Source organism: Phyllopteryx taeniolatus, chromosome 2 (genome assembly GCF_024500385.1).
Source record: "Phyllopteryx taeniolatus isolate TA_2022b chromosome 2, UOR_Ptae_1.2, whole genome shotgun sequence".
Taxonomy (NCBI): Eukaryota; Metazoa; Chordata; class Actinopteri; order Syngnathiformes; family Syngnathidae; genus Phyllopteryx; species Phyllopteryx taeniolatus.
The window spans coordinates 21,137,199-21,154,401 of record NC_084503.1 but is presented as its reverse complement, the minus strand read 5'-3'; the positions used below and the strand labels follow the sequence as shown (position 1 = coordinate 21,154,401).

The 17,203-nt window shown below is 43.6% G+C and overlaps 1 protein-coding gene and 1 non-coding gene across 3 annotated transcripts; both read left to right on the top strand.

Moving 5' to 3' along the window:
• The first annotated feature begins 186 nt into the window (after positions 1-186).
• On the top strand, positions 187-260 carry trnat-agu (transfer RNA threonine (anticodon AGU)). Its single transcript has one exon. It is a non-coding gene; the product is annotated as a tRNA-Thr (tRNA).
• A 541-nt stretch (positions 261-801) lies between these two features.
• lrp3 (low density lipoprotein receptor-related protein 3) lies at positions 802-17,203 on the top strand. Of its 2 annotated transcripts, none has more exons than XM_061765216.1 (7): positions 802-1,060; positions 2,671-2,806; positions 2,971-3,194; positions 6,405-7,021; positions 8,275-8,483; positions 11,409-11,808; positions 12,515-17,203. In XM_061765216.1, exons 1-7 carry the CDS (start codon positions 991-993, stop codon positions 13,193-13,195), a joined length of 2,337 nt encoding a protein of 778 aa, XP_061621200.1. In that variant the 5' UTR covers positions 802-990; the 3' UTR covers positions 13,196-17,203. The 2 variants fall into 2 exon arrangements, with proteins under 2 accessions (XP_061621200.1, XP_061621199.1); XM_061765215.1 differs by having other exon boundaries at positions 2,668-2,806.

Sequence of the window (17,203 nt, the reverse complement as noted above, 5' to 3'; positions counted from 1 at the left end):
TTTTTAAGTTAAGGTGTATCATCCATGTGGCTATTTTGCCAGTTTCTTAAAGTGGAAATGGTGGGATTTTCCCGCTTTAGTTTTTTCATTTTTAAAGGTTAAGTTTTTTGTGGGCCCAGGTTTTTTCTGTTTTGGGCCCAGGTTTTCCTATAATCCTATGCGTAAGTTTCCTTGTCGTCGTTATATGGCGCCGTGGCTTAGTTGGTTAAAGCGCCTGTCTAGTAAACAGGAGATCCTGGGTTCGAATCCCAGCGGTGCCTTTTCCCTGTCTTGTTTCAGTTTTATATAGCTATGTTTATTTCGTAGCTCAATAATTACTGTAGAAAAACGTCATAAAATCACGATATACGCCACAATAAAACGTGTTACCGAAATACAATTTACACCTTATAAAAAGAATAAGCAGAGGGAAGGAATGAAGGAAGTTCGTCGGGAAACATTGCTGTTTTTCTAGAAATCCTTTAATATCGCCGTCGTCAATGTACTTTGTGTAATCCGGGCGCATAATATTTTAGATTTTTTTTTATTTTTTGCACACCAGACAATTATGGACCTTTTTCATTTTGCTCAATTTGGTTGCGGTTGGGGTTGCTTAACACAAAGCGAGACCATTGTAGCGGAAACGAGACGGTGTTGTCTTCAAAATAAGAGCGAGAAGCGTATCCGTGCTTAACCCAAATTAATCCAATCTAAGGTGACCGGTACTCAAATAAATATTCACTTAATGTATTATCACGATTGCACCGAGTGGTTTATAACCCGTCTTCCTTCTCAACAAACTGAGCTTTAATTTGAAGCTACTAACCGGATGTTTGGTAGCTTGCATTTAGTGTCACCCGGGTGCCGTAGACTGGTAAAGGACACACAATGCCTTTTTAAAACCGCTCAATATGTCGGCTTCGCTCCACTGAAAACCGATGGAAGTCCTGCCGGCGGGGGTGTGGTGGTCGTGGCCGAGATAGGAGGCCCAATCTCGATGCAAGGGGAGCGATGGGGGAGACGGTGCGGTTAGGGATGCTGGTGGTGCTGGTGCTGAGCTGCACCGCCGTGCTGCGTTCAGGTGAGCAAAACAATGCAAAGCATCTGTGCAATGCAATGGATCTAAAATGCAACTATGAACCTACGAGTGATGTTCATGATCACATATATAAAACCCATTATTGTCATGGTGTCGTGGTGGTCGTTTTATTCAGCCCTGGGGGCTCCTCACAAAGAATATGAGGGTTTTGTTTGGGTGACGTCACCACACACACACACACACACACACACGCTGCTGTATCGATCTGCGGTGGCTAAATGATCAGTCAGTGTGGAAACACGGGTTGGCCTTTCACCGCTCGGATGCAGCTACAGTATATCAGCATTACATCACTACAGCGTAGACACACACGCGCTCACACGCACGCTAGTGATGGAGTGCTGCCGTCACCCGCACTGACTATCTAACTAAATTATACACACACACGCACACAGGCCCAAAAATATTTGGACAGTGAAACAGGTTTTGTTATTTTAGCTGTTTATGAAAACATATTCATGATAAAATTATATAATCAATATGGGCTTAAAGTGCAGACTCTCACCTGTGCTACATGAGTATCCACATACACATTGGAGCAAGGGTTTAGCCTGCGCGCTAACCTCTTGTGCTTTACAGAATTGAAAGTACAACATTTACCGTAAGCAAATTCATGCGATTAAAACTAACAGGCACGTCTGCAGGGACGTGTCTTATAAGATTTATGTAGAGTCTGCTGCCTTAACTGACCTTTGAAACCTATATTTGCTCCCTGGACAGTCTCCTTTTGGTAAAACAGTCTTTTCTCGGTCCCGTGTGTGTGAGACTGAGAGCGTTGTGCATATATTGCACAACTTTTACTGCGTGCTGACTGGCTGTAACCCATGCAGTGGTTGTGCATGGTTAACCAATCAGATGGTGCTGTGGGTGGGACAATGCTGGAGAGAGAAGTCACAGACAGAGAGGCTCGCCGCGGCTGCATCAGAGCCAGAATAACCCAGTATTAAGTTATCGCCCGTCGGCTATGCGCCCAAATGCCAAATATCTGCACACATTTAAGTGGTGAGAGATGTTTGAATTGTGTAAGGATCCAGTCATCTTAGCAGATCTGAGGAGACTGGAAATTTTGCTTAAAGGGTTACAGCTACTGCCCCCACGACCCGACCTCGGATAAGCGGTAGAAAATGGATGGATGGATGGGTTACAGCATTACAACATAGATGCTATTTATGATTAGCATTAAGCTATCAGACTGAAAAGGCTAAGCTATGTGATTGTTTTATCCACAAGGTGTAATTCTCTTCGTTGTATGTTTAGGTTGACTGTAAACTTCAACTGGGATTGGCAATAAACAGCTTGAGGCCTGTTTTTTTGGAACAATTCTTCCCTAATTGTATCCGTCAAACTGCCACTTGTTGTGCAGTCAGTTGAGTCACATGCCATCATACAGCGCTCACAAGTAAAAGCCAAAAATGGTCCAACGACGGCTCGTACCGTAAAAAAAATGTTAAATAGAGCCACTTGTATCTTATGGCACCTCTGTGTAGTTATTATTATTATTTTTTTTACATTAGGGTTTAAAAAAGTTTACACTTTTGAGTCTACAGTATAGTGTGAGCTCAGCCTCATCTCTGTGTGTGTGCGTGCAGCAGGCTGCGGTGAGCGGGTGGAGGTCCACATGGAGCGCAGGGGTGTTATCTTTAGCCCCTCCTGGCCTTTAAACTACCCTGTCGGACTCAACTGCAGCTGGACCATCCAGGCGGGCCACGGAGAGATCATCACCATCAGGTAATGTGCGGACAGACAGACACAGAGGCCACACAGGACAGACACAAGACACACACACACTCAGGACAGACACACACAGAGCCCACATAAAAAAAGCGCAAAACACACACAGGACAGACAGACAAACACGCACACAAACACACTAACGATGTCGCACATTCCAGTTTCCGGGTGTTTGATGTTGGCGGGCCGGGGAGCTGTGAGTCTGGTGATTGGCTGCTGATGACATCATCCGGGTGGGGCAGCGGGGGTCAGGACTCGCAGCGCCTGTGCGGGTCAACGCGGCCGCCACCATTCATTACCAGCAGGGGGCGCGCTTGGCTCTTCTTCCACTCAAAAGTTAACGGCTCAGGTCAAGCTCAAGGCTTCCACATGTCCTACATCAAAGGTAAAGAGTCGTATAATGTATGAGTGGAGTTTGCATGTTCTCCCTGTGCCTGCGTGGGTTTTCTCCGGGTACTCCGGTTTCTTCCCACATCCCAAAAACATGCATGGTAGCTTGACTGAAGACTCTAAATTCCCCGTAGGTGTGAATGTGAGTGCGAATGGTTGTTTGTTTCTATGTGCCCTACGATTGGCTGGCGACCAGTTCAGGATGTACCCCCGCCTCTCGCCTGAAGATAGCTGGCATAGGCTCCAGCACGCCCGCGACCCTAGTGGGGATAAGCGGTACAGAAAATGGATAGATGGATATATCTATGTACAGTTGAAACCAGATGTTTACATACACTATATAAAAAGACACATACGCCATTTTTCCCTCAGTTTGATATGAAATCAGACTAAACATTTCCTGTTTTAGATCAATTAGAATTACCAAAATTATTTCTATTAGCTAAATCCCATAATAATGACAGAAGGGGTTTTCAGAGTTTTTCATTACTTTCTTCAAATTCAGACATTTACATACATTTTATGAGTATTTGATACCATTACCTTTCAACTGTATGACTTGGATCAAACGTTTTGAAATCCTTCCACTAGCTTCTCACAATATTTGACAGGAATTTTGACCCATTCCTCCTGAAAGAATTGGAGTAACAGAGCTGAGTTGGTGGGCCACCTTGCTCGCACATGCCTTTTCAGGTCTGCCCGTAAATGTTCAATAGAATTGAGGTCTTGGCTTAGTGATGGCCACTTCAAAACATTGACTTTGTAATCCTTAAACCACTTTGTAACCAATTTGGAAGTATGCTTCGGGTCATTGTCCTTTTGGAAGGCCCATTTGCACACAAGCCTTAACTTCCTGGCTGATGTCTTGTAATGTTCCTTCAGCAATTCCACATTTCCACATTCCACACGTTTTGTGAAGTGCTCTTGTCCCAACAGCACCAAAACAATCCTACAACAGGAATTTCAAAGGAGGGAATTTCAGCTGCTGGTCATTATGCTGGCTCAGAAGCTGCTTCTCTACAGTCCGCGATAGCATGTGTAAGTCAGTCGCTGGGAATTCTCCTCTCTCCTTTTAGGAGCCGTGAAAGGAGATATGTGTTTTATTGACAGCTGAACGTTCCGGAGAGGCGGGGCTTTCAGAGCATTCAGCGACATGCCCACGGCGTCAGCAAGCTGAAAAAATGTCTCAGATCTTGATCACTTTGAAGGCTGATTTCATTTTTTTATTCTTTCATTGATTCTCTGACTTTTCTGTGATGCGTCAAATTTACAAGACATATTTTTGGTCAGTTTGGTTCTACTATTTCAAATGTTGGGAGTGTATTCTCAGGCTTGCAAGTTCCCCCTTTGTCCTTCAAACGTAACGATGCTCATTATGGCCAAACAGTTCCATCTGAGTTTTGTCAGACTGCAGGGCATCTTTGTCCCTGTATGCATTTGTAAACTTTAATCTGGATTTTTTTAATGTTTCTTTTGGAGTAATGACTTCCTCCTGGCAGAGTGGCCTTTCAGCCCATGTCAGTACGGTACTTGTTTCACTGTGGACAATGACACACTCTTACTGGCTTTAGCCTGCATCTTCACAAGGTCTTCTGCTTTTGTTCTTGGGTTGATATGCACATTTCAGCCCAAATCACATTCATCTATGGGACACAGAATCCTTCTCCTTTCTGAGTGGTATGAGAGCTGGACATTCCCATGGTGTTTATACTTAGGGTTGTATAATTGTTTGAACAGATGAACGTGGCACCTTCAGGCATCTGGAAATTGCACCCAAGGATGAACCACACTTGTGCAAGTCCACAATTACTGTATCTTCCTGATATCTTGGCTGATTTGATTTTGGTTGACTTTATTTCCACGATGTTACACAAAGAAGCAGCGTGTTCCAGGTGTGGCCTGGCGTTCCAGGTGTGCCGTCGAATACATCCACAGTTATGTCTCTAATTAACTCAAATGTTGTCAAACCTATCAGAAGCTTCTAAAGACATGACATCATCATCTGGGTATTCATAAAATGTTTAAAGGCATAGCAGTCTTACTTTATGCAAACTTCTGACTTTGAAGAAAGTAATGAAAAACTGTCTTAAAAGATCCTTCTCTCATTATATTGGTATTTAGCAAATACAGTGGCACGTCATTTTAATGGACTAACAGCGGCGGGGGGAGAATTATATTGAAGCACTTTTTTGTGGCCATATGCACCCATATTCCTGTACAGTACAAAATTATTGTTGTGTACTTTTTTTTTTTTTTAAATCCAAATTTACAACACAGGTGTGCTTGATGGTGACATTGTTGACGTACTCATAGGCAAGTCAAGGCGGGTGGCTTTCATGAGGCACGAGGAATTAGTGTACTTCCTAGTTCCAAATCTATTGCCATAGACGAACAGTTTGACAAAAAAAAAATTTACTGTAGCATTTTCCAGACTCCTTGTGTTTTCGTAGTCCTCTTAAAGTTAACACCGCCGCCATGCCTCTCTCTCTTTGCGCAGACTTCTATGCAATAACAGAGAGAACTCCTACCATCATGGCCGCCACATCAACACATGACCTGCAAATGTTCAACATTCAACATGGCCACCAAATGTCAATGCATTGCCTTTGATGGAATGTCGCCACATACAACATGGCCATCACATAGGCACGGGAGGCACTTCTACCGGTTAGATCAAAAGTCATATTGTATATCTGTGACCTGGAAATACGTGTGTCCGAGTCTCTGCCTATATTGTGCCACAGCACCAGTAAACAACAGCGGCCAATTCTGGAACTAACAGTCTGTCAACGCTGCTTTAAGTGACAACTGAAAACTATTTTTGGACACATGTAGTGTCTAGATGTTACTTCTGATAGCCATTAAATCGGGGTCTGGTAAATCGAGGTTCCACTGTATGCATAATTTGGGTAATCCTAATTGATCTAATGTAGGAACATTTTAGTCTGATTTAATGTCAGAAAAAATGGGGGTGGGTGGTAATATGCTTCAAAAGTGTTTTGTACAAAATAAATTTAGGAAAATATGCCTAAAAATTGTGGGACAATACAGATCAAAATTTGGGGAGAGTGGGGTGGCGGTGGGGGTTGTGGGGGGGTTGGAGAATACACGTAAAATTTGGGTGTGGCAGCGTATGGTGAAAAAAAAAAAAATGGGGGAATAGGTTTGCCTCAAATTTTTGTTTAATTTCGTGTATCATGTGCAGGTCACTTGGGTCAGAGCAGCTGTCAGCCGGACGAGTTCCTGTGCGGTAACGGCAAATGTGTGCCGCATTCTTGGAAGTGTAATGGCCAGGATGAGTGCGGTGACGCCACTGACGAGCGAGGCTGTTCGCCGCCACTCACTGAGGCCCCACCAGGCCCGTGCCCGCGCGGCACACTCCCCTGCGCTTCAGGGCGGTCCACCCGCTGCCTCGCCGCCGCCTTGCGCTGCGACCACTCTCAGGACTGCCCAGACGGCAGTGACGAGCTTGGTTGCCCCGACACAGCGTGTGGAAAACATCTGGGTCACTTCTATGGCTCCTTCGCATCGCCCGATTTTTTCAGCTCCACTCCGGAGTCAGTGGCCGAACTGCGGTGCTCGTGGGTGGTGGACACGCGGGACCCCAAACCCATCCTGCTGCGGTTGGACCTGCGGCTGGGGCCCGGCGATGCGCTGCATGTGTATGACGGCACCCTCCATAGGGCTGAAAACCTCCTGCAGGTGCTGTCCTACCATAACAACCGTCGGCCCACCTTGCTGGAGTCTAGTCGCGGACAGATGAGCGTCCTCTACACGGCAAAACTGCAAAGTCCTGGACACGGGTTCAACGCCACCTACCAGGTAACATCTATTTGGTGGGTTAAAATATGCCTGAAAAATTGGGGAGAAATTGTGCCTGAAAAAGGGTGGGTGGGGGCACAAAAATAATTTTCTGGAAAAAAAGCAAAGCAAATGTATTCATATAGTGCATTTTCTTTTTTTTTGTCCTGTTCGGTTGTTAGGTTACACAGAAAGGAGGATCTGTTTCCCTTTAATGCTGGAACAGTTTTACGCACAGTAACCTATGCAGGTGGTATCAAAACATAACATTTGAAAAAAAGCCCCCCAAAAAATAGTTTTATATGTGAAAGGGACTCCCACTTCCCTTTTCCCTAATTGTACTGCATCCGCATTACGCAACCGTGTGCAGCACAATGTACGGGCATTTTCTTGCTGAGAACACACATAGAATGCAGTGACGATTTTGACCTCCCTAGCTTAGCATTGACATCGGCACAGAGCTCAAAATGGGCGTGTCGTATCTACTTGCATATATCTGTGGTTTACACAGTCTGTACATTTTGGCGGGGATAAAATTAGCATAAAAAATTATGCCTGAAAATAAATTCGCGGGGAAACACCTAAAGATGAGGGGTGAAAAAAATTGATGGAAAATATACACCAAAAAAGATTGTTGGGGAGAAAAATAGCACCATGGAAAAGTGCCAGCTGTGGCAGCCTGGCAGGCAGTGTGAAACTTTTTTTTTCTGCTGTTCCCATTTACATAGCAGTTATCCCAGCCTGAAAAGGATCAAGACTATTCCATATCAGCACCTTTCATACAGAAGATTCACATGGTAAAAGGCAGCTTTGATGGGCAGCGACTCAAGTTTGCAGACTAGCTGGAAAAACTTCACTCAGAGGATTCGGTTCACTGGGAACACCACCGACACAGATTATTAGACTCACTGACTTGAGTTAGCAGACTAAACTGAAAACACCACAGATTCAAATGATTCTATTGAATCAGGTCACTGACTCCAGTTAGCGGACTCACCTGAAACACTGGGAATCAGTTGATTTAGTTGTATTGGTTCACTGACTGACGTTAGTGGACTGACTGGAAACATTTAGGACTCGGATAATTCTGTTCTCTGACTTGAGTTAGCTGACGAACCAAGAACGCCACAGACTCAAATGATTCAGTCCTCTGACTCGAGTTAGCAGGCTCAGCTAAGTCTTTTTTTTTTTTTTTTTTTTTAAATGAAAACACGTTTTTGTTTTTCAAATTAAAATGCATTAAAGATCTCCATATTTGTGCTGTGGTCCTACAGGTGAAAGGCTACTGCTTCCCCGGCGAGCGTCCCTGCGGCAGTGAGCAGGGTTGCTACTCAGAACGTCAGCGCTGTGATGGCTACTGGCATTGTCCGTCTGGCCGGGACGAGGCATCCTGTCCGGCGTGTCCTGACGGTGAGTTCCCGTGTGGTGGCGACGTGGCAGACGCCTGCTACCCACCGTCAGAGCGCTGCAACAACCAGAAGAGGTACAGTCTACTACAATCAACTTACAACCCCAATTCCAATGAAATAGGAACGTTGTGTTAAACAAATAAAAACAGAATACAATGATTTGCATATCATGTTCAACCTATATTTAATTGAATACGCTACAAAGACAAGATATTTAATGTTCAAACTGATAACTGACTTTATTGTTTTTACATGCAGTGATTTTTCCAGATTCTCTGAACCTTTTGATGATATTATGGACCGTAGATGATGAAATCCCTAAATTCCTTGCAATTGTACGTTGGTGGAACATTGTCCTTAAACTGTTCGACTATTTTCTCACGCATTTGTTTACAAAGAGGTGAACCTCGCCCCATCTTTGCTTGTGAATGACTGAGCAATTCAGGGAAGCTCATTTTATACCCAATCATGGCACCAACCTGTTCCCAATTAGCTTGTTCACCTGTGAGATGTTCCAAACAGGTGTTTGATGAGCATTCCTCAACTTTCTCTGTCTTTTTCGCCACCTGTCCCAGCTTTTCTGGAACGTGTTGCAGCCATACAAGTCTAAGTTAATGATTATTTCCTAAAAACAATCAAGTTTATCAGTTTGAACATTAAATATTTTGTCTTTGTAGTGTATTCAATGAAATATAGGTTGACACATGATTTGCAAATAATTGTATTTTGTTTTTATTTATGTTTAACACAACATCCCAACTTCATTGGAATAGGGGTTGTAGAAATACAGATTTTACTTGGAAAATGTCAAGTGCCGCCAAATTTATAAATACACTGGTACCTTGATTTACGTGTGCCATAGCGTACAAGTTTTTTGAGATACTAGCCGTCGCTTGGTTGATTTTTTTACTTTGTGTTCCGAGCCAGATACGATGCCGCTGGTGTTAGGTGACAAAAAAGGACAGCAACTAAGGTACTGCAATGCCCTCGTACGTACGTAGGAGAGTCACAGTTGCCAATGCCCTTTCAACCCTTTATTGAAAGGGACAAACAGTCAAACACACAAATAGAAAAAAAAGAACACTTACCAATAGCTGCTGGAAGCCACAACTCACGCCCAGACACTCACGCACACAGACTAACCAAGTCCAGCTCCTGACATAACTCACGAGGCCACGTCCCTTAAAGTCACAGATCCAACCCACAAAACTTCGGTACCTGAAGTACAGTATATATATTTGATTCATGGACGATATTGGTTCATTTAGAACAATACGATCCGACACTGGTTGGAAATCGATTCAGTACCTATTTAGTAAAAAAACAATCATCCAGTGTGGCACTGAAATTAATGCCTGCATCCTGGACAGTGCAGGTGAAATTTCTTGGATTCTTGTTGTTGTCCACTTTGGCTCAAACAATGACGGAGGGTGCAATCTGACACAGATGTACCTTGACCTTGGAGTTCACCTTTAATTTCTCAGTAAGTTGTTCTGGTCTCTTTTGTTACCACTGGTATTATCCATGTCTCCAATTTGTCATAAATTTTCCAACTGCAACCACATCCAGGGAGGTTGGCTACAGTCCCGTGGATCTTAAATTTCTGGAAAATATGTGCAACTGTCATCACAGGAACATCAAGATGCTCGGAGATGGTCTTACAGCCTGTACCTTTAACGTGCTTGTCTATAACTTTTAGGGGTGTAACGATTAGTTTTAGCAGTGATGAATTTGTATCATTATTCATGGTTGCCGATTCGGTTCAGGATATTGGTTCATTTGGAACGACACGATCGGAAAATATTCAGTTGCTGGAAATCGATTGAGTACCTTTTTAGCCAAAAATGCATCCAGACTGAATACCTGCAAACTGGACAGTGCAGGTCAAATTTCTTAGATTCTTGTTGTTTCTCGGGTAAAAACTAATTATGGTCATTGAATATATAGATTTTCCTGATGTACTTTACTTTTATGTGTCTTATTGTGTACTGTATTGTACTGTGTGTGTTTTCTATTGGACTATGAGTCTGCTTAATAGAAGTTAATTGATTGATTGTATAGCTTTGCAATGAAAACAAAGGGGGAAACAGCAACTTATTGCTATTTATATTCTTTCAGCTATGATTTTATTGTTTTGCCATATTTCTTTCCAAAGAAAGATGTTTAATTGGTGTTAGAATTTTGATGGGGTTGTTGGAAAAATGTCACCACTAGTTGACATTGTCGGTGGTTCTCCTCTCGTACGCCTGTTTCCCCTCGAGGGTACTTTGCTATCGTTGTTAGCGGCTAGCAAACTAAGCTAAGCTAAGCAGATTGAAAGGCTTCAAAGTGTATGACGATTTGCTGCAAGTCACACACAGACATCATTAATGGTAATTTCTCGCCAGCCTCGTCCTCATCTGCCATCCACCAGACAGATGGACGTCTTTAAAAAAAAAAAAAAAAAGTGCTTAAAATAGAACACATCCACACATACTGTGGTGTCTCATCCAACCACGAGGAACTACGGAGTGACTAGAAGTGTGGCGTAGAAAAGAAAAGGAAGAAGAAAGTAGCCGTGACAGTGCTAAATGCTGTGTTTTAACTGAAAAGTCAAAGGAATTACAAACTTTTTTCTTGGAAATACAACACGTACTCCATATAAAGCCCCCCGTGCGTAAATCCGGTGCGTTATTTCCTAGTATTGATACAATCGATTGATTACCTTTGAAAATGATTAAAATCGCTGTCTTTATGTCCGGAAGGCTAACTTCTTGAGCACAGATCGATCCAGTTGAATATTAGGAATATAAATCGATACATCGATACAATGAATGAATTGTTACACCACTAATATAAACATATATGTATAGTCAAAGGATCCTCCCCCCCAAAAAATCTGCTCATAGGTGAATTCGTGGGCAGGGAATCACAAATAGGCGGCGAGACAAAGACTACTTCTCCAATAGGTTTAATTGCAATTGTCATTTGTTACTTTCCCACTACTGCAATTGCGAAAGGTGCCTGGACGGTTCCGACGAGAACAACTGCTATGACTGCCAGCCGGGCAACTTCCACTGCGGTGACAACCTGTGCATTTTCGAGACGTGGCGCTGCGATGGCCAAGAGGACTGTCCGGACGGCAGCGACGAGCACGACTGCCCCACCGCAGTGCCACGCAAAGTGATCACGGCGGCGCTGATCGGCAGCCTAGTGTGCGGCCTGCTGCTGGTGGTGGCACTCGGCTGCGCCCTCAAGCTGCACGCTCTGCGTGGCCACGAGTACAGAGCCTTCGAGACGCAGATGTCGCGCATGGAGGCTGAGTTTGTACAGAGGGAGGCGCCACCGTCTTATGGGCAGCTCATAGCACAGGGACTAATTCCGCCTGTGGAGGACTTCCCCGCCTACAATCCCACACAGGTAACTCTCATACACACAAACAATGCAGACTATTTATTTCACTGATTCAGGTTAGCAGACACACTGGAAAACACCACAAATTCGAAACTGTTAAATCAGGTGACTGATTCGAGTTGGTGGACTCTTCGGAAACACATTGGATTAGCCGTGGATGAGTTGGTTGTATCGGTTTACTGACTCAAGTGAGCAGATTCACTGGAGACACCGCAGAGTCAGTTCATTCATTTAAAATGGGTGACTGCCTAAAGTTAGCTGGGTCACCAGAAAAACAACGCACCCGGTTGACTCCGTTGAATGGGTTCACCGAAGAAGTTTAAGGTCTTGCCGGAAACACCGCAGACTTTGATGATTCAGTTGTATGGGTTCACTGATTCAAATTAGCGAACACACCGGAAACACCGCACACTCAGATCATTCAGTTGAATTCGGTGACTGACTCTTCGGAAACACAGTTGACTCAAAAAATTCAGTTCTATCAGTTCACTGACTAAAGTTAGTGGTCAACAACACTGACTAAGAGTAACCCCAAGTCCACAATAAACTTAATTCGTTAAAAATTCTCACAATTTAGTGAGAGAAAAAAAACCGTACACGACATCTTGATTATTTTGAGTTGTGGAATTTACGAAAATGGTCACTGTCTGTGTATCGGAACATAAAAATGTCTTCGCTAAGATTCTAGTTGTTTCTCCCACCTCTTTTTCAGGCCTCTGTGTTACAGAACATCCGCTTGGCCATGAGCCGACAACTCAGACGACACACAAGCCGGCGCTCTTTAGGTTCCTCATCATTGCGGCGCCCCTTCGGGCACTTGTGGCATCGTCTGTTCCGCCGCGAAGGCCGCCCCAGAGGCCATGTCCCACTTCTGGACCCACCGGTCAGCACCCACGTCAACCTGGGGCTCCACAGCTACCAAACAGGGGGGGGAAACGTGGATGTTGAACCTGACCGGGGCAACTCGGAGGGCACTGACCCAGGGTGCACGTCGGAGAGTCCCGCCTCTCCTCTCTCCTTCCAATCAGGCGACAGCCCAGAGGGCACGGCACTGTCTCCGGAGGTGCCTGGTCCGAGTGACGTGTCAGGGCCGCCCCCTCTTACTGGGCCCCACCCTCGCTCCTCTAGAAAACTGGTTCTGGATCTGGCGCTAAACCTGAAAGGGGTCTCACTTAGACGCTACTCCCCGCTCGGGTCTCTCTCGCCAGCCAATTCCCTAGCGACAGCCACCCTGCCCCACCCCCTAGGGAGCGTGCCCCCATCGTCTTCGTCTTCGGAAGGCGATGCCGACAGTCGGACGGCAGAGATGAGATGTCGGGAGAAGAGGAAGAGGAGGAGGAGGAAGAGGAGGTTTGGCGACGACCCTTTGGGTCAACAAACAACGCCTTGCTGACGGGTGATGCCCGTTAATCCACCCGGCAACAAAGTGTCCTTGAGTCCCGTGCCCCCTTATGTCAATTCTAGCTGATTGCAAACACCCAGGAGTTCAATACAAACTATTCAAACTATTTTAACAAGCTAAATGCTAACAGGTTGTGACTCCATGGCCGCCTTTGAGTCGCTACTTACAGTAGCGCCAGTGTATTTAATGCTCGTTGTTAAGATATCATTGTTTTATAATTGGGGAAGCAGACATTTTTTGTCTTTAGGGAAGTTGATCATACTATTTTTGATTTTGAACTTTGACTGTACCATTTTATAGCACTTTTCCATTACAAGTTCCAGAAGGGCCTGGCCCCGCTCTGCCCCGGGCTCGCTTGGTCTGAACTGGCCTCCGTTGCTTTTCCATTACAAAAGGCACCAATCAGAAGTGGGAGGGATTTGGGGGGGTGCGGTGAAGAAGGTGCATTGCGGGGACAGTGATGTATTTATTCCTTTTTCTTTGGCTTTTCAACAAGCGTAGGAATGAGGAGAGGCAAAGAAAGCAAATAATTTTACAAGCAGTGAGGCGGAATACCGTTGAAAAGTATCGAAAATTGTTTGAGGTCGTGAAGCAGTACGCTGCCAAAGATGAAATGGGGCTTTGAAGGAGACAACCCATCCGAGTAAGTTAGTAGTGCCTAATTCGCTGTAAGAAAAACATGTTGGGCAATTTACTTGAAGTAATGTAATGGGGTGGAATTTAATATATTAGTCGGTACAACTGTTAAAATCTGCGCAAATATTTACTTCTTGTAAGTGCCAGATTGCGGTGACGATAAAGTAATTTCCTGCCAATGTTTCCGTAAAATTTTCATTAATCTTCGTTTATTCACTAAAAAAGACAAGAAAACACAGCTGTTGTGTTTGTGTATTTTTATGTAACAAATTAATGTAATAGTAGCAAGTAATAAGTATTGCATTATGTACAACTAGTAATGCGCCTTTCATCTCGGTGTATTTCATCTTCTGCCAATACGGACAAAAATGCCCGCACCTCCTCAGTCGACCGCGGAACAAAAGCTGCTTTAGACACCATAATTGTGAAAGTGACAAGTTCTCTGTTTCATTTTTTGGGGGGATGAAAACTGCGCTCAGAAGTGCAAACATCCATTGGCCAATCGAATGGGAGTGACGTCACGTTAAAGAAATGCCTATATGTATTGGCCCATCAGATGACAGTGACGTCACGGCCCTCCTCGGCCTGTGTTTTAGAACCAGGTTGGAGGAGGTTTTGAGGAACAGTGCCATTGTCACCGCCCGGCCTCGAAAAAGTGTAATGGAAAAGCAACCACCCAGGGCGGAACCAGGCTGGTTGGGGGTAGAACTGGTACAATGGAAAAGGGGCTTTAGAATGGTGAAAAATCAAAATGGTGTAAAGGGAAAATTAATGATGCTAAAAATGTGGAGAAAAAAAGGTTAGCGCGCCCTGTTTTTGTAGGTTTTAGCAGGCTACTTCCTGGTTCTACCATTTACATTCTGGTGCACGGTGAAGTGTCATGTTGTGACTCAAATATCTAAAAGAGATTGATTTGTAAAACCTAGAGCATCATATTTTTGTTTCTACGGTTTGTTTGTTAGCTAGTAGGTCCAACGTCGTGGCTTTGATGGGACTATACCATTTTAATTTTGCATGGGGGAGGGCAGTTTCTTTGCGACTCCCCCCAGAGAAAATACATTCAATAATTTTAGTGTGTCGTATTTTAGTTTGTACGTTCTTTTGCTATTAGTAGGTCCTACTTCCTGGTTTAGATGTGACTTTACCATTTGCATTCAGCTGGGGGGGAATTGTACTATTTTGAGTGAATGCAAAATGGTAGTGTCCCATTGTTCTAATCATTCACGGACCAGAAAGTAGCCTGCCAGCTTGCTACCAAATAAACAAAGCACACTTTTCACACAGACTTTGTCGGCGTTACAGTCATGATGGAACTGTCCCCCCACTCTCAGTTGTCTAATCATCCATGAACCAGAAAGTAAACTGATCCTACCAACAGTCATACGAAATAAAGTATGCTCACCACAAAATACACATACAGGACACTTCCTTGTAAAGAAAAAAAAGGGGGGGGGGAACAACTTAAAAAATTGTGAGCAGGCTGCTTCCAGGTCACTGTAGTTTTTTCTACTTTTGTTTGTGTAATTTCTCTTTTTGACATTTCAGTCGTGATGGAACAACCACCTCCTTCAAAAGTATAAACGGTCGAGTCCAATTCATGTCATCGTCCATTAACCAGCAATTAGCTTGCTTACTACTTATTAAGAATTTTTTTTTACATGTAAGTGTGCTATGTATTTTTGACAAATAGCCTGTACTGTACATTTAACTATCTTAAATTATCATTAGCGTCGGCGGACATTTTACGCACTGTGCCACCATTAGAGATGCCTACTATGTGCCATGAGTTCTTATTTCGTGTCTATACTTCAAGCTCTTTGCTAGAAAGCCATTTGAGCATTTATTCAAACTCAAATATTGAGCTTTAGGTCGATGTAAATTCCGTGTGAGTTTTTGACATACTTGGCAAATAAAAAGGATTCCGATGTACAGTATTAGTATACTCTTTGTTCTCACTAAAATGACAATTTAACCCACGAGTAAAAGAACGGGCACACGAGTAGAACTGTCTCGCAAGTAACAATTATCCACTATTGCCTTCCGCTACTACATCACATTTTTGCACACTACTCGGTCAGCTTTGGCCAAATTCTCCACAAGTAGACTTCTATGCACTACTACAAGTGAAGGCCGAGATGGTAACTCGGAGAAACTATTCAACGTCATTAGTCGTACTAGTGGCACTCAGTTGTCAAATAGTGCACTTTTGCCTCCTAGTAGTACAGTTAACCCCCACATATTCACAGTTGGCCATTCTCAAATTCACCCATTCATGTGTTGTTTTTTTTTTTTTTAAATATATAGGAACAAAGTTATACTGTTATTTGCTGAAAAACTCACATATTTGCTGTATTTATGCTCAGGCCACAGCCATGTCTAATAGAAAAATATTGCTTTGGCACCATCTTGTGTCCACTTGGGGTCAACCCACTATTTTGAAGTGAGGGGAGGAGCTTCATTTCGTTTATCTCATTGTAAAAAAAGTCCTTTGCCACCATCTTGTGGCATCTAATAGCCAATTAAAAACCTTTTGGGAGGACGTCAATTACACGCGGATTTCAGCTATTCGCGGCAGGGCTCAGTCTCTGTTCCCTGCAAATAGCAGGGGTTCACTGTTTGCCAAAGTTGTCTGACTAGTGAGGACGAAGGGCATACTAGTACATGGACCTTAAAATGCATAGCAGGGATATCAAATGGTGAACCACCTTTCCATGCTTTGCCTTGTCTTTTGATGTTTACGTTGCTCTTCTAGTAGTTTGGGTATCCCCGAAAATGCCTTAAATGCTTCTTTTCCTGACTGTTGTCACCATAAAAACGTGTAGGAGAGATGACATCTCTCCACTCAGGGGGATGTTTGTTATGCTGCATTCAATAAAACTGGGAATTATGCAACTTTGAAATGTCACAGTTGACAACTTCAAAGCCCCGAGGCAAACGTCATTTAAAAATGTTGTTTTTAAAACTGTATCTCCGAAAAAAAAACATTGTCCATTCGTAAATGTCGGGACAAAATGTGTCCTCCAAAGTGGATGTAAAATAACTTGTTGCGTGATTGTACTTCAAAGTTCAAAAGCACTTTCCCCCATGACTTTTCTGATTTCCCAGTTTTATGGAATGCAGCACAAACTAACAGACTTGGGATTGTTTAGTAGTGTTAGCAAACAGGTAAATAAACACACTGTGATGGTGTTGGAAGAGTATAAATAATACATGATAGATATATTTCTATATTTGGGCTGAAAGAGTTAAGCTATGATCATTTACTCATGGGTTTGTTGGATTGTTGTAAAAAATACAATGTTATTGTTGATTAGCCTTTTGTTTCTGTGCCTGGGATAAATAAAGTGAACATTTTGAACCTTT